This window comes from Barbus barbus, assembly GCF_936440315.1.
Source record: "Barbus barbus genome assembly, chromosome: 33".
In the NCBI taxonomy this organism is placed as follows: Eukaryota; Metazoa; Chordata; class Actinopteri; order Cypriniformes; family Cyprinidae; genus Barbus; species Barbus barbus.
This window is the reverse complement of record NC_136761.1, coordinates 9,617,771-9,638,854: the sequence shown is the minus strand read 5'-3', so window position 1 is coordinate 9,638,854 and position 21,084 is coordinate 9,617,771. Positions and strand designations below refer to the sequence as shown.

The following is a 21,084-nucleotide window of genomic DNA, read 5'->3' as shown; positions in this document are numbered from 1 at the left end:
TGGTCATTCATCTCTTTGTGTGACACTACAGTATAAATAACACAAACATGAATGCACACTCATGGTTTCAGTCGCTCTCATTCTTTCTTTCTCACGCTCTGATTGAGTTGCTGCTGTTGTAGATGAATAAAGCATGATGAAACATCTGCTTTCTTTCTCCAAGCAAAGACATGCTAATGTGTTTAGCTCTTCCTCTCATTTCTTATGCTGTAGTTCACAAAAGCTTTTTAAAACTACTTGGGACTTTGTTGCTCTCGCTCATGTAATTTCAAACCTGGTGTGGCTTTCTCTCTTCTGTTGAACCGAAATGTTGAAAAATGATTAATTCTGCTTTAAAACTTTAAAAGGATTGGAAAAGAGCAGTGCAAACATTTTGCATAAACACAAACTATTTTTTGTGTTCTACAGAAGAAAGAAAGTCACAGAGGTGATGTGAATAATGAGTGTGAGTAAATAATGTTCAAATTATCATTTTTGCACTGAGCACTCCTTTTTGAACCTTTATAAATATTATTTACTTATTAGTTTGGTGGGTAGCATTATTGTGCACAGGAATGAACACATAAATATAGATTAAATAAACAAATAAAGGAATAAACAAAAAAATGAAAATGCACAAATATTTTGACTAAATTAATAAATTAAATACTGAACAATTGCAGGAATGAACAAATGAACAAACGAAAAGAAAGATCAATAAACAGAATGAACAAAAGTTCACAAAGTTTATTGACATTAAAGCATTAGCTTTGCTGGTGGCGTTATTGTAATAAAACACAAAATTAATTGTTCCACATTTGTTTGTGCAGGTTAAAGCAAATGCAGAGTCTGTGTGTGTGTGTGCGCGTGCGTGTCTGATGGTTTTCTCCAGCCGTCACTTTTCCTGCTGCATCACTCTCTCAGTATATGCGTCCATGCCTGGGAACAACGTGCCGTTGCCAAGTTCTGGTTGGTATGGTAACGTGTGTTGGATTAAAGTGTTTTGTGCAGATGTAGTTTGCTCTCAGATGGAGCTTATTTACAGTGAAGAGGAACAGAGACACAGTGGCAATAAAAATTATGAGATTTTCCTTCTTCTCCAGGGAAATTGCCGAAATCCCCCGCCTGTTTTGCTCTAATCACATTTAATGTGACTGATCCAGTGTTGTGTGAAACTGTAGAGTCTCCAGCGACAAGCGACTCCTGATTTAACATAGTTAAAGTACATAGTCACACTGCCCTTTGGAAAAAAGTGCATTATTCAAGCAACTTACACAAAGTGCACTGAAGCTGTTCAAGGGGGCAATGTACAGGTGCTGGTCATAAAATTAGAATATCATGAAAAAGTTTATTTATTTCAGTAATACCATTCAAAAAGTGAAACTTGTATATTAGATTCATTCATTGCACACAGACTGATATATTTCAAAAGTTTATTTCCTTTAATTTTGATGATTATAACTGACAACTAATGAAAGTCCCAAATTCAGGATCTCAGAAAATTAGAATATCAATTAAGACCAATGCAAAAAAAAATGTTGGCCAACTGAAAAGTATGAACATGAAAAGTATGAGCATGTACAGCACTCAATATTTAGTTGGGGCTCCTTTGGCCTGGATTACTGCAGCAATGCGGCGTGGCATGGAGTCGATCAGTCTGTGGCACTGCTCAGGTGTTATGAGAGCCCATGTTGCTCTGATAGTGGCCTTCAGCTCTTCTGAATTGTTGGGTCTGGCGTATTGCATCTTCCTCTTCACAATACCCCATAGGTTTTCTATGGGGTTAAGGTCAGGCGAGTTTGCTGGCCAATCAAGAACAGGGATACCATGGTCCTTAAACCAGGTACTGGTAGCTTTGGCAGTGTGTGCAGGTGCCAAGTCCTGTTGGAAAATGAAATCTGCATCTCCATAAAGTTGGTCAGCAGCAGGAAGCATGAAGTGCTCTAAAACTTCCTGGTATACGGCTGTGTTGACCTTGGACATCAGAAAACACAATGGACCAACACCAGCAGATGACATGGCACCCCAAACCATCAATGACTGTGGAAACTTTGCACTGGACCTCAAGCAACGTGGATTATGTGCCTCTCCTCTCTTCCTCCAGACTCTGGGACCTTGATTTCCAAAGGAAATGCAAAATTTGCTTTCATCAGAGAACATAACTTTGGACCACTCAGCAGCAGTCCAGTCCTTTTTGTCTTTAGCCCAGTCAAGACGCTTCTGACGCTGTCTCTTGTTCAAGAGTGGCTTGACACAAGGAATGCGACAGCTGAAACCCATGTATTGCATACGTCTGTGCGTGGTGGTTCTTGAAGCACTGACTCCAGCTGCAGTCCACTCTTTGTGAATCTCCCCCACATTTTTGAATGGGTTTTGTTTCACAATCCTCTCCAGGGTGCGGTTATCCCTATTGCTTGTACACTTTTTTTCTACCACATCTTGTCCTTCGCTTCGCCTCTCTATTAATGTGCTTGGACACAGAGCTCTGTGAACAGCCAGCCTCTTTAGCAATGACCTTTTGTGTCTTACCCTCCTTGTGCAAGGTGTCAATGGTCGTCTTTTGTACATCTGTCAAGTCAGCAGTCTTCCCCATGATTATGTAGCCTACAGAACTAGACTGAGAGACCATTTAAAGGCTTTTGCAGGTGTTTTGAGTTCATTAGCTGATTAGAGTGTGGCACCAGGGGTCTTCAATATTGAACATTTTCACAATATTCTAATTTTCTGAGATACTGAATTTGGGACTTTCATTAGTTATCAGTTATAATCATCAAAATTAAAGGAAATAAACATTTGAAATATATCAGTCTGTGGGTAATGAATGAATCTAATATACAAGTTTCACTTTTTGAATGGTATTACTGAAATAAATCAACTTTTGCATGATATTCTAATTGTATGACCAGCACCTGTACTGTATGATAAACTAGATCAGATCATCATAATTGGATTATATAATATAATTTAATGAGAGGAGTATTTTTTGGTTAAAGAACAAGGGTTTCAAATGAATGGATCTTGATTAGAGTGACAGCATTACACTTAAAGATAAATGTACACACAAAAAAACTAGAATATAGAGTTAAATATTAGTTAACTGTAATAATTACTCATTTTACTAAAATTTTTTTTTTGTTGTGGTACAAAAACAATCATCATAATTTGTCTGACAGCATCAAACGTTATCATAAAGTAACACTACATACAACAAATGAAACTAAAAATGACTGAATTAACATTTACAGTAATGAAATTGACATTAATTTAATGATAAATAGCGGGTAAATAATACAAATGTAGCTAAATACCTCAGTTTATTATTAAATTAATGTCAATTTCATTACTACATAAAAAAGAGCAAGTAATATGTGCAGGGATGAGCCCTTACATATTACAGCAATCACAGCTACTGATGGTCTTGAAATCCAGTTTCAGATTGTTATATTATGTTTCTCAAGGTTAGTAAATTAAATTTGGTTAGTAAATTAAATTTAGCAAATTTCATCTAGTGGCAACATTTGGTACTGCACCCATTTTTGAGATATCAGCCTTAAATTTGGAACACAACTTGTTTAGATTTACGTCTTTTGATTTTTTTCACAGTTTTGGAGTAAAAAATACAAGAATAGTATTTTTGTGCAGTTTTCATAATAAAGTTCTATAACTTTTTGTAGTTTCACTTTAACTTTAATTTGACAAGTGTCTTGTCAAACTTCAAGCATTCAAGATTTACAACAGTTTGTTTTGGAAATTCTATTTGCGGGTCAATGCTCAAGAAGTGGTTAACAGGTAGTAAGTGGTTCATAACTATTCCATACATGCAAAAAGGGTAAATAATGTTTGAATTAAAATAAAGTTAACATTGACTGTTGAAGCTTGAAACTGGAGATTTCACTCGTAAAAAATAAAATTAAAAATCCACATATAAAATTAAATATTAATGTTTATTATAACCGTATTGAGATTTTCACTGAGGAAATTAACAAATATCCTGCTAATTCTTCTGACTTTTAAGCATAGCCTACTGCCATAGCTACTGATAATGAAAACTGCTCAAACACAGTTTTATCCAGGCTCGGTTCCAGAATTAAATACTGAGGGTGCTTCAGAAATTAGTGAGTGTGCTCTAGCCTCAATGCACATAATAATTTTCACTAAGATTATATTTTTGTCATGTCCATTGCTCTTTCAAGTGTGAATCCCACATAAATTCGCAGATGTCATTCCAGAAACTTTGCAGTGTGTATGTGGCCAGAAAACAAAGGTTTTATACAAATTCTGAATGGATTATATATAGCCTAGAAAACGCACAGAGCGCTCTCTTTATAATCACTAAAAAGCTTTCCCTCGTCTCAGTTCATCGCGATCTCATGATGTTTTGTTATAATGAGAGGATTCGCGAATTTGCAAAACTCAGCAGTGGAGAAAAGCTGGTGTTTTGAGTGGTGAGTGGATTCTTACTTAAACGCCTTTGATTGGTAGTTGCGTTCAAGGAATCAACAGATATGTCTACATTGTGATTGGCTACACTAGTCTATCTGTATCTCTGATGCTGACCTGATATTGCCCCAGCAATTTTGCTGTTTACTACATTGTCAAAAACGAGAAGGTGGTCTTTCAGGCAGTTTCTGCTGATTTCCTCCAGGTGACCCCGTTGACCCCCTGTGGGCTATAATAAGTAACTTCTGCTCTCTGCTGCGAAGCACCAAACCTCGCTGTTATTGATTCTCTCCAGTCTTCACAAGCTTTGCCTGAGATGAAGACGAGCCTTCAAACAAAAGGGTGCTTGCAGTCGATATCAATTTTTGCGTGTGAGAATGAGAGCGAGTGAAAATGTGAGTGTCTTTGATGAGCCTAAACAAGAATATTTCCTTCTGTTTTTCTCATGTTCTCTTTCAGAGGAACCGTCGAGGCGCGATTTGTCTACGTTTTCGTCCTCGGTATCTTGTTCACCGGAGTGAAGGACCTGTTGCACTCGCAGGTGATGTCGTCAGCAGTGGACAGCGGGCGGCTGAAGAGCAGAGGACTGTGGGAAGTGTACAGCGGTGTGGTGTTATTGGTGGCTCTGCTGTTCAGAGCTCATAATTTGCCCACGCTGGCCTGCTGTCTGCTCATCCAGACCGTCATGGCTCAGTTCATCTGGAAGAAGCTGCACTACGATGCTGCCCAGACCACCATCATGCACTACTGGTTCGGCCAGGCTTTCTTCTACTTTCAGGTAATGATGAGAGAATGTCTTTGTTTAGTGAAGACAATACTGGTCTGTTTCCTCCATTAATTCATATCGGTTAAATAATTACAGTTCCATTGTTTTCAGGATGTTTTCACACATTGGGGTCGATCGCTTGGCCTAAACCCAAGTTTTATTCCATTGAGAGTTGAAATACTTTTCACATTGGGTTTATGAATGATTTGCATTGAAATGATGAATAAGGCTGATTGTACGTATTTGGCACCGAACCTTGTTATGTTTGTGTTATCATCATTGTAATACCACCATTGAGAACAGTTAATGAAGGAAGCGAAGGCAGCAAAAAAAGAGAAGCGTTTGTTGAAATGACATGTTTTTGTCTGGTTTAACTAACAAAATTGTTCATATGAAGAACTATAGTTTTGACTTTCTGCTGCAGTGTTACTATATTGTTAACTAAAACTATTAAAAATCATTTTCATTAATTAAAAAAAGCTAAAATAGAATATAAATATTAAATAGGAAAATATTAAACATAAAACACTAATTAGAAATGTTGCCTCGACCACTGATATAAAAAATATTAGACATAAAAATATATAAAGATATGTTCAAATATTACTAAATTACTAAAAGTACAACCGAAATACTGAAGCTAACTAAAACGATAAATAGAAATTAATAAAAGCAAACAAAAAATTACTAAAACCTAAGCTAAAATTAAAGCTGAAAATATACAATTTAAAAGCTAATTCAAAATATTCAATCAAATATAAAATAATTATATTATACAATTTTAAATAATATATTGAATATTTCATTATTAATAATTCAAAATATCAATAAATATTATTGTAGTATATAAATAAGAATGCAGTCTGCTGACTAAAATCTATTCATTTGTAGACAAGAAAAATGCATTGTACAGGATAGCGCTTCACTTCTGCAAATTAGGCTGGCTTGTGAACAGAATTTGAAACCATATTGATTCATATGGAAAATGAAACAAACCTGAGTGTGTAAATGCCCTTTAGTCTCATGATGTCAACAATGACGACACCACAATTCTTCCATTCATTTCAGATTTCCATTATAGAATCTTGACTCAGCAAAATGTGCAGGACTTTTCTTTATATATTTTACCAATTCAACCATAAAATCATAAGGTGATGCTGCTGGAGACTTTTTAAATAGCTTGTTTCTTTATTTCTAGCCAGCAGGTTTAGTTACAGCCGTGTCAGTTTGATATCTGGAAAAAAACAACGAAGAGGCTTTCAGAATTAATAAATTCTAGCAACTTCCATCGCAACCAATTGATGGTTGTGAAAATAAATAAAATATACATGTTTGGGCAACCAAAGACCCAATGACGCATGGTTTCATTCCAACTCTTGCTAGTCGGTTGCGTTGTAATGGGGGCAACACTTATTCTAGACAGCATTTGATTGGACAGTGCAACATGAGTCATTAATATTTTAGGTCTGTTTTTGAAATGTGTGTTTCTGCAAAAAAAAATGACACAAGTTTACACTACTCCTCAAATTGTGAATAATTAAGATTTTTACATTTTTTTGAAAGACGTCTCCTGGTCACCAAGGCAGCATTTAATCAAAAATACAGTAAAACTGTAATATTGGGAAATATTATAATTCAAACTGTTTTCTATTTATAAATATTTTTCAAATGTAATTTATTCCTTTGATGCAAAGCTGAATTTTCAGCATCATTACTCCAGTTTTCAGTGTTATATGATCCTTCAGAAATCAGTCTAACATGCTGATTTGCTGCTCAGTTATCATCATCATAATCATAATTGTCACGGTGCACACACGAGGACGATACAAGAACATGCAGACGAGGAGTAAACTCAAATGAACAGTCTTTAATGTAGACATCAGGGCAAGGCAGGGCAAGACAAGGCAAGGCTGACAGATAGGAACACCGGAGAGTAACGAGTAGACCAGACGAAATCAAACTGAACAGACAGGACTAAAAATACACAGGATAATCATAGATAACGAGACAAACATGGCTGGACAAGAATTAATTAATGATCACATTAAACAAGGACAGGAAACAAACCAAATATGGAAACATGAGGCGGGAATACATGACACACACGACAGAGGACTGACAATAATCATATGATCATCAATTATTAATAATCAATGTTGAATGTTTGTCAGTGTTGAAATACCATAATGCATTTTTTCAGGATTATTTGATTAATAGAAAGTTCAAAAGAACTGCATTTATTTGAAATATAAATATTTTGTAACATTATAAATGTCTTTAATGTTGTTGTTTTTTGCTTAATTTTTTTTTTCTTTGTTTTACTGACCCAAAACTTGTGAATGGCAGTGTATCACAGTTTCCACATAAATATTAAGCAGCAAAAACTGTTTTTAACTTTGATAATAATACAACATCACAGGAATAAATACAATTTTAAAATATCTACATAAATTGTAATATTTCATAGTTTTACTGTTTTTACTTAATTTTTTTTGCGTCAGATAAATTTAGCTTTGGTGAGCACAAGAGACTTCTTTTAAAAACATTCCATTTTTAATTATTCCAAAATTTTGACCTTTAGTATAAATGACCTCAAAACTGACAGACATGGAATAAAAGTCACAAAACTTTTTTTTGTCTAACTGATGGCTGATGGATGGACTGTTTATAAACCTGATCAATAGAATCAGTTTTATAATGAGACATTGAGAGTAAATCAAATCAGAGCTGAGTTGAGGGGTGTGTGTGTGTGTGTGTGAGGGTCATAAATGATGCTTTACTGGCCAATTATCATTTAAAGCAACCGAGCATGGAATTGTGGGCTTGACAATGACATCATCTTCGAGGGACAGTCAGGGTCACTGCAACTGAACTGTCAAAGGCCGGATATTTACTTCTCTCTCTCGCAAGTCATTAAACAGGGTGGAGGTGATTGTTAATTGTAAATTGTCACATTGATTTAGCTCGTTTTGTCAGGCCAAGCCCTTTTTCCACCCACCCTGACACTGCAAACTAACATGAAATAATGGGAGTAAGAGAGGCAAGAGGAGAGCGATCGAGGAGGAGGATTTTTCAATCTGCCTGTCTTGACAGGAGCAGCCAGAGTGACAGACACAGCCTCCTGTGAGCCACTGACAGGAAAGAGCAGGATATGTTCATTTGTTTCCCCTCTTCCTCATCCGTTCATCAGCCGAGGGACCCTCAGACTCCAGTCTGTCAGTGGAGACTAGAAACACGGTGCTTCTCTCACCTCACCTGAATAACTGCAGGACGCCTCAAGCCTCTGCTGCATCACTTTACTACTGTTTAAATCAGCCGTTTCCAAACTTTCTCTGTCAGCTCAACCCGTTAGATATAAAATATTTACCTGAAGTCCCACCTGAAATCTTAGGTTAATATTTTACATAATTTAACATTTACATGTTCTTTGGTTTTTTGTTGGTCAATGGTCAATTGACATTACCTTTTTTTTTTAAATCTATTTTTAATAGGTATCGAAAATTATTTATTATATAAGGCTGCTGTCAGGATTATGGACCTGTTTTCAGGCTCACAAATGCCCGTCCTCTCACCCGCTCCTGCCTCCTCCTCTGCTGTCATCTGTCAGACCCTCTTCTCGCCCTCAGCACACCATCAATAAGTTGTGAGCTCCGCAGGACTGCCATTCTCCAGTGTCACCAGTGGTCGGAGTATCCCTCACCTCCGCCTTCAACCTCCGAGGCCCGCACTCCGCCTCGGCCCGTAGACCAAGCGGCTCCACCTCAGCTCCTAGCTCCCTCGCCTCCACCATCACCCGTCAATCCACCAGCTCCACCGGGCTCCCTCGTCCACCTTGGTCCTCAGTCGCTCTGGCTCCACCGCCGATCTCCGGATCTCCGCCTCTGCCTCATTCGCCAGAGCTCTCGGCTCCACCTTGGCCCCCCGGATACTCGGCATTCCCCCTGCTGTTGATCGGCCCCCTGGAGACAGCGGCCATTCCTCCTCCATGGCTCCTCCCTCCGTCGGCTCCACTGTGGGCCATCATCATGGCTGTGGCATGGGTCCTGCTGAACTCCTCCTGCTCCGGGCCCCTCCTGTTTCCTCCCTGGCTCCTCCTTCCTTCGTCGCCTCCCTGGTCTCTGTCTGCCGGCCCCCTCCCGGGTGCCCGTGCTCTTCCCGAGCCTCCTCCTTAGTTCCCACCTATTCCCCCCTCTGTTGTTCTATGGCGCGAGGACGCACCTTCCAGGAGAGGGGCGATATGTCAGGATTATGGACCTGCTTTGCCCCTGTTTCTGTTCAGTGTTCCCTTATTTGGTCATGTTCCTGTCCTCGTCTAGTCTAATTCGTTCATTCCCTGCACCTGTGTTTAATTAATTATCCTCTGTATTCCTGTCTGTGTATTTCTCCCCTGTCGGGTCTACTTGTTGGATGTTGTGTGTTTCCCTTCTTCCTGTTGTGGATTTTCCTCTGTGATTCAAGTATTAAAGACTGTTTAGCCTTTCTCTGCGTCTCCATCATTCCTCCCACAGCGAATCAGCTGCATGTATCCAATAATAATAATACATTATTATGAATAATGATAATTTATTATTAATAATAAGAATTTCCATGGGTCTCTGATGTTAATGGGTTAATGGTTGAATAACATGAAAGTTCTTTTTATTAATATTTTATTTTAATTTGATTTTATTTGGAAATTATTTATATATAGGGCTGCATGATTTTTTTTTTTTTTTTCATGGTTCTCCGATGTTGGTTGATTGTTAAATGACATGGAATGACATGATTTTTGTAGTTTTGTTTTTTGTTATTTTTATTTATTTATTTATTTTTTTTTATTCGGTTTTTATATTAAGATTATTTATATATAGGTCTGCATGTATATAAGGCTTAATAATATTAATAAATAGTAGTAGAAGTAGCAGTATTTTATCCCTTTAAAATTGAAGATATAAATATATTACTGTTGTAAATTATCCTGTGTAATTAAAAAAGAGTATTTGATAATTATAATAATTTATTTTACAATGGAATGTACAATACTAATATTTACATCTTAAATTCTGCACTTTCAAACATTCAAATCCTCAAGCTTTTATTTTGGTGGAATACTGTTGAAATGCTGTAAACTTCTATCCACAGAAATGTTGGAAATTATGCAAGTGTGAGCATGGTGCACATTGCGTTCCCAAAATGAAACACTGCCCAAAAGACTATACACTTGTTGAATAAAATCTTTGCCTATGATTTTATAATTGCACTATGCTATTTGAAATTTCATTTTTATGGAGATGTGCATCCACATTTATTTATTTTAATTTAACATTCGAGTATCATCTTTTCATGAACTCAAGAACCACTATTTAGCATATATCTACAGTTAAGAGGTTTTAAGTATTAAAGGAGTTAACTCAAAAATATGAATTCCCCCCGCTCTCGTGTTATTCCAGGCAGCCATGGCTGTTATTTTTGGGGTCTTTATAAATGTCAAAATGTATGTTAACCTATGATGTTTTATGGTCTCTTCAGGGAAACTCTAATAACATCGGGACGGTGGACATCTCTGTGGGTTTTGTGGGTCTGGAGAGTTATGTGGAAGCACCTGCCATTTTCCTGACGGCACTGAGCACCTACGCAGGACCGCTGCTCTGGGCCTGCCATCTGTTGTGTTTCCTCAGCTCACAGAGAGACAGGTAACACATACACACACATGCAAGCTCATGTTGTAGAACTGGAATCTTATAGTATTCTGATAAGAATATATATACCAGGAATATATTACATTTACAATATATTCACAAAGAAAACTCAAATAAATAAAACTCAAATAATCTAATAAATGCACTCTTGGTGAGCATTAGAGACTTCTTTAAAAAGCATTAAAAATTCAAATGTTTGAACGACAGTGTATTACATGTTGTTTAGTAGATGCTTGTGTTTGAAGCATTCAATGTGTTTACGAAAACGAAAGCCATGATCTCGGCATTGCTAGTGTCAAGGTTAGTATTTTACCAGAGATACAGAAACAGTACCACTGCAGAAAACACTAGGGGATGGTCTGAATGGAGCCTCTATGTTAAGTGTTTCGAGCTGAATGCTGCCTTACAAACACAGTAATCATACTGAACATGGTCGACTTCCAAACAGGCCTTTTGAGCTCTTGAGAAGATGGTCTCTAATTAAATGTGTTCATTTGAACTTCCGGCAAAAGCTAGTCCTGAAGAAATACAAACAGCCTGTTATTTTCATCTAGAGAGCTTATCAAAATCCTCATGTACTGGTGACTACAGGTGTCTCGCTCTTGCCTTCTGCAGTAGTTTTAGTGAGAGACACTGCATTTATCACATCCACTTATAATATTAGTCAAGGTTTATTAGTTGTTCATGAATTAGATACATTGTAAAAAAGGATTTTTCAAAGTTGTAAATAAAACAGATTATTGGAGTAGGCTATACATGAGCAATATTACGTGAGTAGTTGCTCACTCGTAAAAAAGTGCCAATATACAGCCATATTGCATGGATACGAGGAAAGCAATATCTTTGTTGTACTATCCTTTCATCATTCAAGGATGATTTCCAATGACAGCGCTGCTCAGTGCATTTTTTGGCTGCATCTTACAAGGTGTTGTTGAAAATAAATATAACTACCCTGTTTCAGTCTTTTTCAATATAAAAGTCTTTACTGCTGAGTCACTCATAAAAATAGACGTTATCCGTATTAATAAACTGCATAATTGAAGTCTAAAAAAGTACATTCTCACCTAAAAAAAAACCTCTTAAAACAACATTCTGTATAAAAACTACAGAGCAGTTAGAGAAAATACTGTGAGAAATACTGCAAGCAGAGTTATACAAATGGTGAAGTTCTGTTATCACTAGAATATTGCACTCCTCGCAGCCAATCAGATTTGAGCACCTGAAAGAACTGTTGTATAAAAGAAAATATTATTTCAGTCTTTCAACTTGTAAATTTCACATTCAGTTCAAGGTGTTGCTTGCCGTTTCTTTGTAAGTATTTGTATTAATTACTGAGATAATTTTTTTTTGAGAGTAAATCCTACACCAATTTTTCTTTCAGCGTAGTTTGTCCATTGTCTGACTTGTCTCTGACCCTTAGAATTAAACAGGCTTTTCCTGCTGTACCTCTAAGACTCCTATATGTTCTGTATATGAATGTAAAATAATAGTTTCGACTCTAAATTCTGATTGGATGAGTCCTAGTAGGTTATCATATACAGTATATTTCATGTTTTTGACATCATACCAGAGTTGTTATTGTTGACTACATCTAACATTGTTAAAAAAGCTGAACTGAAATACAATATTTATGAAAAAAAAACGTATTTATATTTATATTAAACTTATTTTATCTCTCATTTTCATTGTTTAATTTGAAGTATTAAAATAGCTAAAACTAAAATTAAAATAGACGTAATAGACATTTAAAATAAATGAATGAATAAAAAATACTTCTTAATCACAAAGACTGAAACTTTAAAATGAAAATGAAAAATAAAATTAATGAAATTAAAAATTATACTAAAATATCTGTATATTTTTGCAGCTTTTTGGGAACGTTTTGTATTGCCATAGAGTTTTTCTACAAAGTTTGGCTAAGAACATTGGCCACTTTAAAAATAGTTTTATGCAATAATGCTGCAACAACCTTCCGATGTGATGCTTTTTTATTAAAAATACTGCAGTGCAGTAAAAAAGCTTAAAATTACTCATGAGTTATAGGGCAATAACAGCTCTTCTGTAGTTCATACTGTAATAGGGATGTCTGTAATCTTTTTTCCTCAAAGCAAACCTCTTCTTTCATTTTCTTTAGCCTTAGAAATTTGTGCTTCATTTTTTAAAAAAAAATCTCAAGATTTGTATCACTTTAAAATAGAAGACAGACAAAAAAAAGACTGTTTTCAAAGATTCAGGCCACATCCACATATCAGTGATGCGTAATTACAGAGAATTATGGGAATATTAATCAGTGCTAGTCTTCTTAAGATTATTGTTTTAATTGCGCTTGAAGTGATCTGTCAGAGCGAATGAGGAATCGGGGGCAGTTATTAGAGCTCGAGCTGGTAATGATGGTACAATTAGAGCCACTCACAGAACAATGAATCATGCCGAGACAATCAGACTTCACCCAAGATACACACTCACACACACAGATTTTACTGGCCTCTCGATTTTTTCACACTGAAATTATTCTTTAAGAGGTCATTTCAGGAGGAATCAAATTTCCCTTGGTCTTTTGAGCTAAACGAGTTCAATGTTCAAAGAGTTCATACCTTGTATGGCAAAAAATTGTTTACGTTCAGCATGCGCATGTAACTGAACGTAAACAACACTGATTACATTCGGCAAAATTGCTAGAATTAGGGCTGAACCACTGATGTCACATGGACTATTTTACCGATGTCCTTACTATGTTTCTGGACTTGGAAACATTACAGATGCATTGCTGGGTCAAAGAGCTCTCAGATTTGATCAAAAATATCTTAATTTGTGTTCCGAAGATGAACGAAGGTGTTATGGGTTTGGAACGATATGAGGTTGAGTAATTAATGACAGAATTTTCTTTTTTCGGTGTACTATCCCTTTAAGATCAAATCTGCTGGTTTTGTTTAAGGCCAATTCACTTGACCCTGGTAGATGCACTCTACATATCCCATAATCCCATATAAATGCAGAGTACCAAACTCTGTCTGTGTGAACCACCCACTCTTTATTTATCTCATTATAAAGTCTGTCCCTGTGAGGCTTGAAGATTTCCCCTAAAGTGCTGTCTGACTAGAGCCTGATAAATGACTGTCTTAAGTGGTGAGACGTTCAATCTGACATATATAATTCAGCATGCTCAGTCAGCAGTGTCACTACAGCACACATACACACACACGAGATCCAGGAAATGCTCTTTGATCAATACTCCGCTTTCTGGAATCCCAGCAGGCCCGGCTGACCCGTCCCCCATCTGAGCCCAGCATTTACACAATCCATTTGAGAGAGAGAAATACAGAGGCTTGTTAGGAGCTATTTAATTTCCTCCGAGGCAACAGGTGCTTTGTGTTCAGGGATATTGAATCCTGCAAACAATCTACTACCCGAGTGTCTGAGGTGTGGATTTGAATTGCAAATGCCTTCATTCGCCGACAAACTCCTTGTGAGGCGGAGAAGGACCACTGTTCTGTTCACAGAGATATTTGTGACAAACGCAGGAAAATGATTTTAGGCAGTGCTGTCGGGAATCAGCAGTGGGGACTGTGATGTGGCTGTACAGTTTACAGAAGATTCACTGCGAGTACGAGCAGCTCCGGTCTGTTTAGACGAGCGACCTGTCAGTCAAAATGATGGAGCAGTCAAAACTGGACTGAACAATGCTGTTCCTCGGTTGATTCAGTATTAAATGTGGTTTGATGTTGTTGTCTTGCATTGATTGATAGTGTGTCCAACAGAGCAGAGAGCATTGTGTTTTCAGTCTGTCTACTTTTAGTAAACTGTATTGTCCTTTCTGTCTGAGATTTTTGCATGTTTCATCAGCAAAAACAAACAAATTTAAAGGGAGAGTTCACCCCAGAAAGGAAAATTGTCATCATTTATTCACTCTCATGTCATTCCAAACCTTGTATGGCTTTCTTTCTCCTCCAGAACACAAAAGAAGAAACACCATTAAATTACCATGAATGTAGTCCATATGCTTTGTGTCCCATCAGGTTTGGCACCACATGAGGGTGAGTAAATCACTGTCCCTTTAAATGTGTTTTGGTAGTGATTTCTCCTGTCAGTCTTCGGCTTTTGCTTGTTTGTCTCGTAACGTAATTTAAATTCACTGATTAGTTTCCAGGTTGAACCCTGCACCACTATCTCACTTACCCTTGTCTAGTTCCCTTTCACTGTCACATAAAATCTGTGAGCATAATTATGCCGGAGAGGAAATCTCCCAGAATGAGTCTCTCTCTCTCCCTGTGAGAGGGGTTTTATAGGCCAGATTGCGGCAGTCCCTTTGGGTGGAAGAATAAAGGAGTTTAAACTCACAACAAAACACGCCAGGCCATCGCGCTCATCAGGGTAGCATCTTCAGCTGGCTCGATTCAGCTCGCTGTTTGTGAAAGATGGGAGCTGCATGCTTGATTATTTTCTCCTAATTTTTCATTTGTCATATCAGTATTGACAGAAATCACTGTGTTTACCACTTTGGGGAATTGAGCTATCAATATTGATGTCGCCACAACAGTAAATTTCCATTTCTTTGACTCATGTCTGCAGATCGTGGAGCTTTTTCTGTTTGGTGCTGTAGAACCTGCCCTACATCCAAATTCATGTGAAAGAGGAATGAGGGCATTTGCTCCATGGAGAAACCAAACTCTCACAGTGCGAGTCAAAGGCTGACCGGATTGCTCGCACATTGATTCGCTCAGAGCTAGAGAAAAGATTTCTGATACAACAGCTTGCAATCCAGGAACCAGATTCTGGAGTCTATCATATGAGTAATACTTGTTCTTTCAGGCTGAAACACTGAATATTTGTTCAAAACAAGAGTTAAAAATGACAGAACACTGTTTTATTATAGGTTGGGGCCATCTTGTCCAGTGCTGCCCAGTCTAGACCAGTTCAATTCAAAGTAGTGTAAATCATTCCAGTTTATAGGTTGAGACCATCTAATCGAGCCAACCATAATTAAGTTAAATATAGTCTAGCTCAGTCAAATTAGTCCAGTAAAATCAGATTTAGTTCAGTGAAATTTAGTCTAAACCAGTTTAAAGACTGAGGCCATTTAATCTAGTTTAACCCACTTCAGTCTATTATAGTCCAGTCTAATCCATTTCAGTCCAAAGTAATCTATATAAATTGAGGCTATTTTATCTGGCCCAACCCACTTCGGTCAATATTTGTCCAATCCTGCCCCTTCTAGACCAATTCAGTCCAAAGTAGTGTAAACCAGTCCAGTTTATAGGTTGAGACCATCTAATCTGAACCAAAATTTTAGTCCAATATAGTCTTGCCCAGTCAATGTAGTCCAGTAAAATCAGCTCCATTTCGGTTCAGTGAAATGTAGTCCAGTCCAGTGTATAGATTGAGGCCATTTAATCTAGGCTAACCCACTTCAGTCTGTCATCAGCTCCTACACAATTTATAGGCTTAGGCCATTTTATCTAGCCTAATCCACTTCAGTCCATACTAGTCCATTCCTATCCATTCCTCCCCATTATAGTCCAATTCAGTCCGGTTCTGCCCATTCTAGTCCAGTCTAATTCAGTTCAGTGTAGTCTAGCCCTGTTAGTATAGTCCAGTATAATCAACTCCAGTCCAGTTCAGTGAAATGTTGTCCAGTTTAGTTTATAGATTGAGGCCACTTAATCTAGTCTAACCCACTTCAGTACATTTTAGTCCAGTCCAATTCAATTCACTCTAAACCAATCCAGTCTATCATCAACTAGTTTTGCCAAATTCAATCTGGTTCAATCCAATTCAGTCCAAAGTAGTCTAAAGTAGTCTATCATCAACCACAGTCTTGTCTAGCCAAATTCAGTCTAGTTCAGTCCATTCTTGTCCAATGTTATTCAATTCAATGTAGGTCAGACTAGTCCAGTAAAACCATCTCCAGTCCAGTTCACTGCAGTGTAGTCAGTTCAGCTATAGTTTGAGGCCATCTAATCTATACCCAAACCCACTTCAATCCATTCAAGTTCAGTCCAGCACAGTCCAATACAATTCAGTTCAAAGTTATCTAATCCTGTTAATCTATTATTATTAATATATTATTAATCTATTATTATCAGCTCGGTCCAATTCAGTGCAAGGCAGTCCAGTCCAGTAAATAGGCTGAGGCCATTTAAACTAATTTAGCCCAATTCAGTTCCTGCTAGTTCAGCCCTGCCCTTTCTGGTCCAATTCAATCCCCTCTAATCCAAACCAATTAATTCCAAAGTAATCTAGCCCAGTCTAGTTTATAAAATCCAGTCCAGTTTATAGGTTGAGGTCGTTTAATCTAGCCTACCAACTTCAATTCATGATAGTCCAGTCCTGTTCTTTCTAGTCCAGTTCAATCCCTTCTAGTCCCGTCCATTCCAATGTAATCTACCCCAGTCTAGTCTATTAGATTCAGTCTAATTTATAAATTGAGGACATCCAGTCTTGTCTATACTAGTACAGTCCTGCCCAGTCAAGTCCAGTCCAGTCCAATTCAATTTAAAGTAGTCTATTCCAGTCTATCATAAACTCCTGTCCAGTTAAGTGCAGCATAGTTCAGTAATTTCTAGGAAAACCACCCAGATCCAGTTCTGTCTTGCATATTCAAATCCATCCCATCTAGTCCAGTCAAGTGCATGCCAGTTTAACACAGTCTAGGCCAGCCTCATCAAGTCTATTCAAATCCATTAAGGTCCCATTATCTTTTAGAATGTGGGATTATTGCGTCGAGACCTGCTGATGGCTGCACCATCAGACCATGGGAGGTGGTATTTGTCTTAATGAATGTACCATAGACGTTTGTCATGAAACATAACATATAATCAAAGGTTAGTAAAGGAAGTAATAGCTTTTCCATTAGCATTAAACGAGGAATGAACCACAGTCGATGAAACCTGATGGTTTTATGACTACATTCTTTTATAATGACACATATCATAGACTCAGTCCAGACCATAACCGGACTGCACATCTTTATTCTGGTCTTTTTCTCTCTCTTTCAGGGCTGTAATGGGTCTTGGTCATGGAAGCTATTGCTTTGCGCTCCTGCGGTCCATCCCAGCCGTGTTTTACGTGGTTCTGGTCACCAGTCTCCGATACCACCTTTTCATCTGGAGCGTGTTTTCTCCGAAACTCTTGTACGAGGCCATGCACACCCTCATCACCACCGCCGTGTGTCTGTTCTTCACCTTTATGGATCAGGAACGCTTGGCCAGACCTTGAATACAAAGGCAGAACCAAAGCAAAACTCAGGTACAGAGCAGTTGAGTTTTGTGCACCAAAAGGAGAAATGGGAGAAGGTTTTCGGTAATTCTACTACTGTGAATGAGGTCAACGTTTAGAATTCAGAGCTTACATAGAGATTTGGCTCGCTCTGCTGACTTTTACTCATTTGTGTGTGTGATTAAATTATTTTTATATTTTTTGAGGAGTCTTCGATAGTGCAGATAATGTATGGGAAGACTTGTGGGCATACATATGATAATCCCTCTCATTCTCTATGCAGTTTTCTTCCTAAATCTTTACAGATAATGGAGAGTGTAATTCTTTTTGTATCTTGCAATTTCCGTTCCTGACCGTTGCTTCACCTCTAGAATAATATGAGATAAGATACATCATTAATAACTCTCTCCTCCCTGAGATCACAGCAGATGTAAACTCTTCACACACTTGAAAGCTTTAAGGGATCTTAAAAGTCTTTTAAATCATATCTAAACACAGCTACGCGTGACGTTTTAGTTTAATCTGCCTGTTGGGAATGTGAATTGTAAACTGATTTATCTTGGTAAGTGTTTTTCTTTATCTCAGTGCTTAGATCTGATAAATAATAAAACCAATCCCTTTCTGATTGAGAGTAATTCATTTCTGCATTCTTTTTAATGTTTTAATGTTCGCAGTTTTGCCTCTCTGATTTGTCTTGATACAGTCACTGTGTACAAGTTTTAAAGTTATGTTAAATGTCACTCATTAATCAGTGACACTAACAGTGTGACTTAACCAGACGTTATGCAATAACACACTGACCATCACAAGACTTACGTTGTGCTTAATAGTTCCACCCACAGTGAAATCTTATTGGTCAAAAAATCTTCTCCATGTGAATTAATATTAAACAAACATTCTCTAAATGGTAAATGTTAAAAAATGTTGCAATTGTTTATGTTTTAAGTTTTGTTTCCATTAATGGTTGACTGTTTAATTTCTTTTGTTGATACTTTTGACATTCACATACATTCAAAAGTTTAAGATCAAGATTCTTTAAATGTTTTTGAAAGAAGTGGCTTATTCTCACCAATATGGAAACCAGTTTCCGCCACTGAATAAAAAATTAAAAAGGTAATTGCGACTTTATATCTCACAATTCTGACTTTTTTTCTCATAATTGTGTGATATAAACTCACAATTCTGAGAACATATCAGTCCCCCCCCCCCCCCCCCCCCCCCTCAAAACTTTATATCACACAATTCTGAGAAAAAAGTCAGAATTGAGAGATATAAACTCACAATTGCGAGAAAATACACCAAGGCTAAAATACAGTAGGAAATGAATATTGTGAAATATTGTTTTATTTAAAATAACTGTTTTCTGTTTGCATATATTTTAAAATGTAACTTATTCCCTAGATGCAAAGGTCCAAAGGTCCAAAAAGTCTTCAGTGTCACATGATCCTTCAGAAATTATTCAAATATGTTCATTTGCTGCTCAAGAAATATTTAGGTTATTCTTTTCTTTTTACTATGTGATGTTTTGTAGTGAAGATGGGTGCCATTTTTATTTTTGCTATATTGAATAAATGTGAAGGGATCATACATTTTTAATGTTTCTTATTGTTACTGTCATGTTGAAGTCTGTAATGTTATGTAACATCAGGATGCTGATGCAAGATGCAGTTCAAAATTAGAACTGATAAAGGAATTGTTGAGGATTCTGGAATCATTTGAATTGTTAAACCGTGTACAATTCCCAACCCTAACCGTAGCAGATACCGTGAAGGAAGTGGGCGTTTGAGATGTCTGCTTCCTCCCAGTGAATCATGCTCTGCTTTGACCTTTTTATTGGCTGGAGAAGTTGATTTTGTAACCTAATGCCTTTTTGAACTGCAAACATCCTCCAGGGAAAGAGTGGAGAGTGTAGAGTCTCTCCCACTGGAGCAAACGCAGTCTGGAGGTTTAGTTTGACCTCTGGGATTCAGTTCAGATCGTTCTGAGTGCCTGATTTAGAGACTCGTAGAGTACACTAATTGTACCTTTCCAAGGGTAAAAATGCTCAATATTTGATATTTGAACGATTGCCCTTCAGTTTATATAAGGGATAGTGTTCAGTCAGCTGGTCATTATGGCTAATTAAATCCCAGCAAGTAGTGCTTCATCCTGAGGGTGTTTATTTTGCAATCATGACTAGATGACTGTGCATTATTCTGCTTATTGCACAGCAGCTTACCAAATAAATGCACATTAAATATTCATTTGACTTCAAATTACGTGTTTATGTGAGAAGAAAGAGTGTGGAGTGATTAGAGTCATTTAAAAAAAATAACCATGTAATACTATATTTGACTAATCAGATTCAAGTATTCCAGAGAGCCGTATGATAAGTATTCATTTATTACTGCTGTGAGATTTCATGTGGTAAATTATTAGATGTTTTGACTCCAGTCCATCAATGACTCCAGTCCATCAATTACTTAATTGGGATGTTTTAATCAGTTGTTCCTTTAATATTTTGTTTTGTATGTCTTTTCTTTTTTTTATGCATTTTGTTATTTTTTAAAATCACTTAATGATTTTAATAACTCAATGTTGACCATGTTGTGTGATAACCAGTGTTCATCTAAGACTAACCAGCGTTCACTACCTCTCTCAGTACTTGCTTTGAAGCAGCCATGGGTCGGTTCATTCTCCTCAACGGGTGAGAAACGGTCCAGGACGAGCAGCAGATGTGAGAATGTATGAGAAAGCCTCTCGAATTAAAGCCCCGAGACTGATTCTCTGTTACCCGTCCATCATCATCTCTCTGTCAGTGAACAGAAGAGTTAGTGTGTTTTTAATGGTTTACTGTCCATCCATCTCCTGCCGGTGTCCTTAAAGACTGTGTCCCCCGCCAGAGCTGCTGTCCTACTCTCTGAGCACTTATCAGTCATTGAGCAGAGCTCAGCCGCTCCACGACATTCGGACACACTCCCGTCTGGACTGACACCACCTCGTTTTCTCATATTGTCTTCATACTCT

The 21,084-nt window shown here is 37.4% G+C and overlaps 1 protein-coding gene across 1 annotated transcript in view; it reads left to right on the top strand.

Annotated features, from left to right (window-relative positions):
* LOC306853133 (GPI ethanolamine phosphate transferase 2-like) overlaps nucleotides 1-18,984 on the top strand; it is a 118,992-nt gene extending 100,008 nt beyond the window's left edge. Inside the window, exons 11-13 of the mRNA XM_079390332.1 lie at nucleotides 4,879-5,197; nucleotides 10,694-10,857; nucleotides 17,859-18,984. Coding sequence (XP_079246458.1) covers nucleotides 4,879-5,197; nucleotides 10,694-10,857; nucleotides 17,859-18,078 — 703 coding nt within the window. The 3' untranslated portion in view covers nucleotides 18,079-18,984. The remainder of the gene's footprint in view (nucleotides 1-4,878; nucleotides 5,198-10,693; nucleotides 10,858-17,858) is intronic.
* Nucleotides 18,985-21,084: the final 2,100 nt, after the last annotated feature.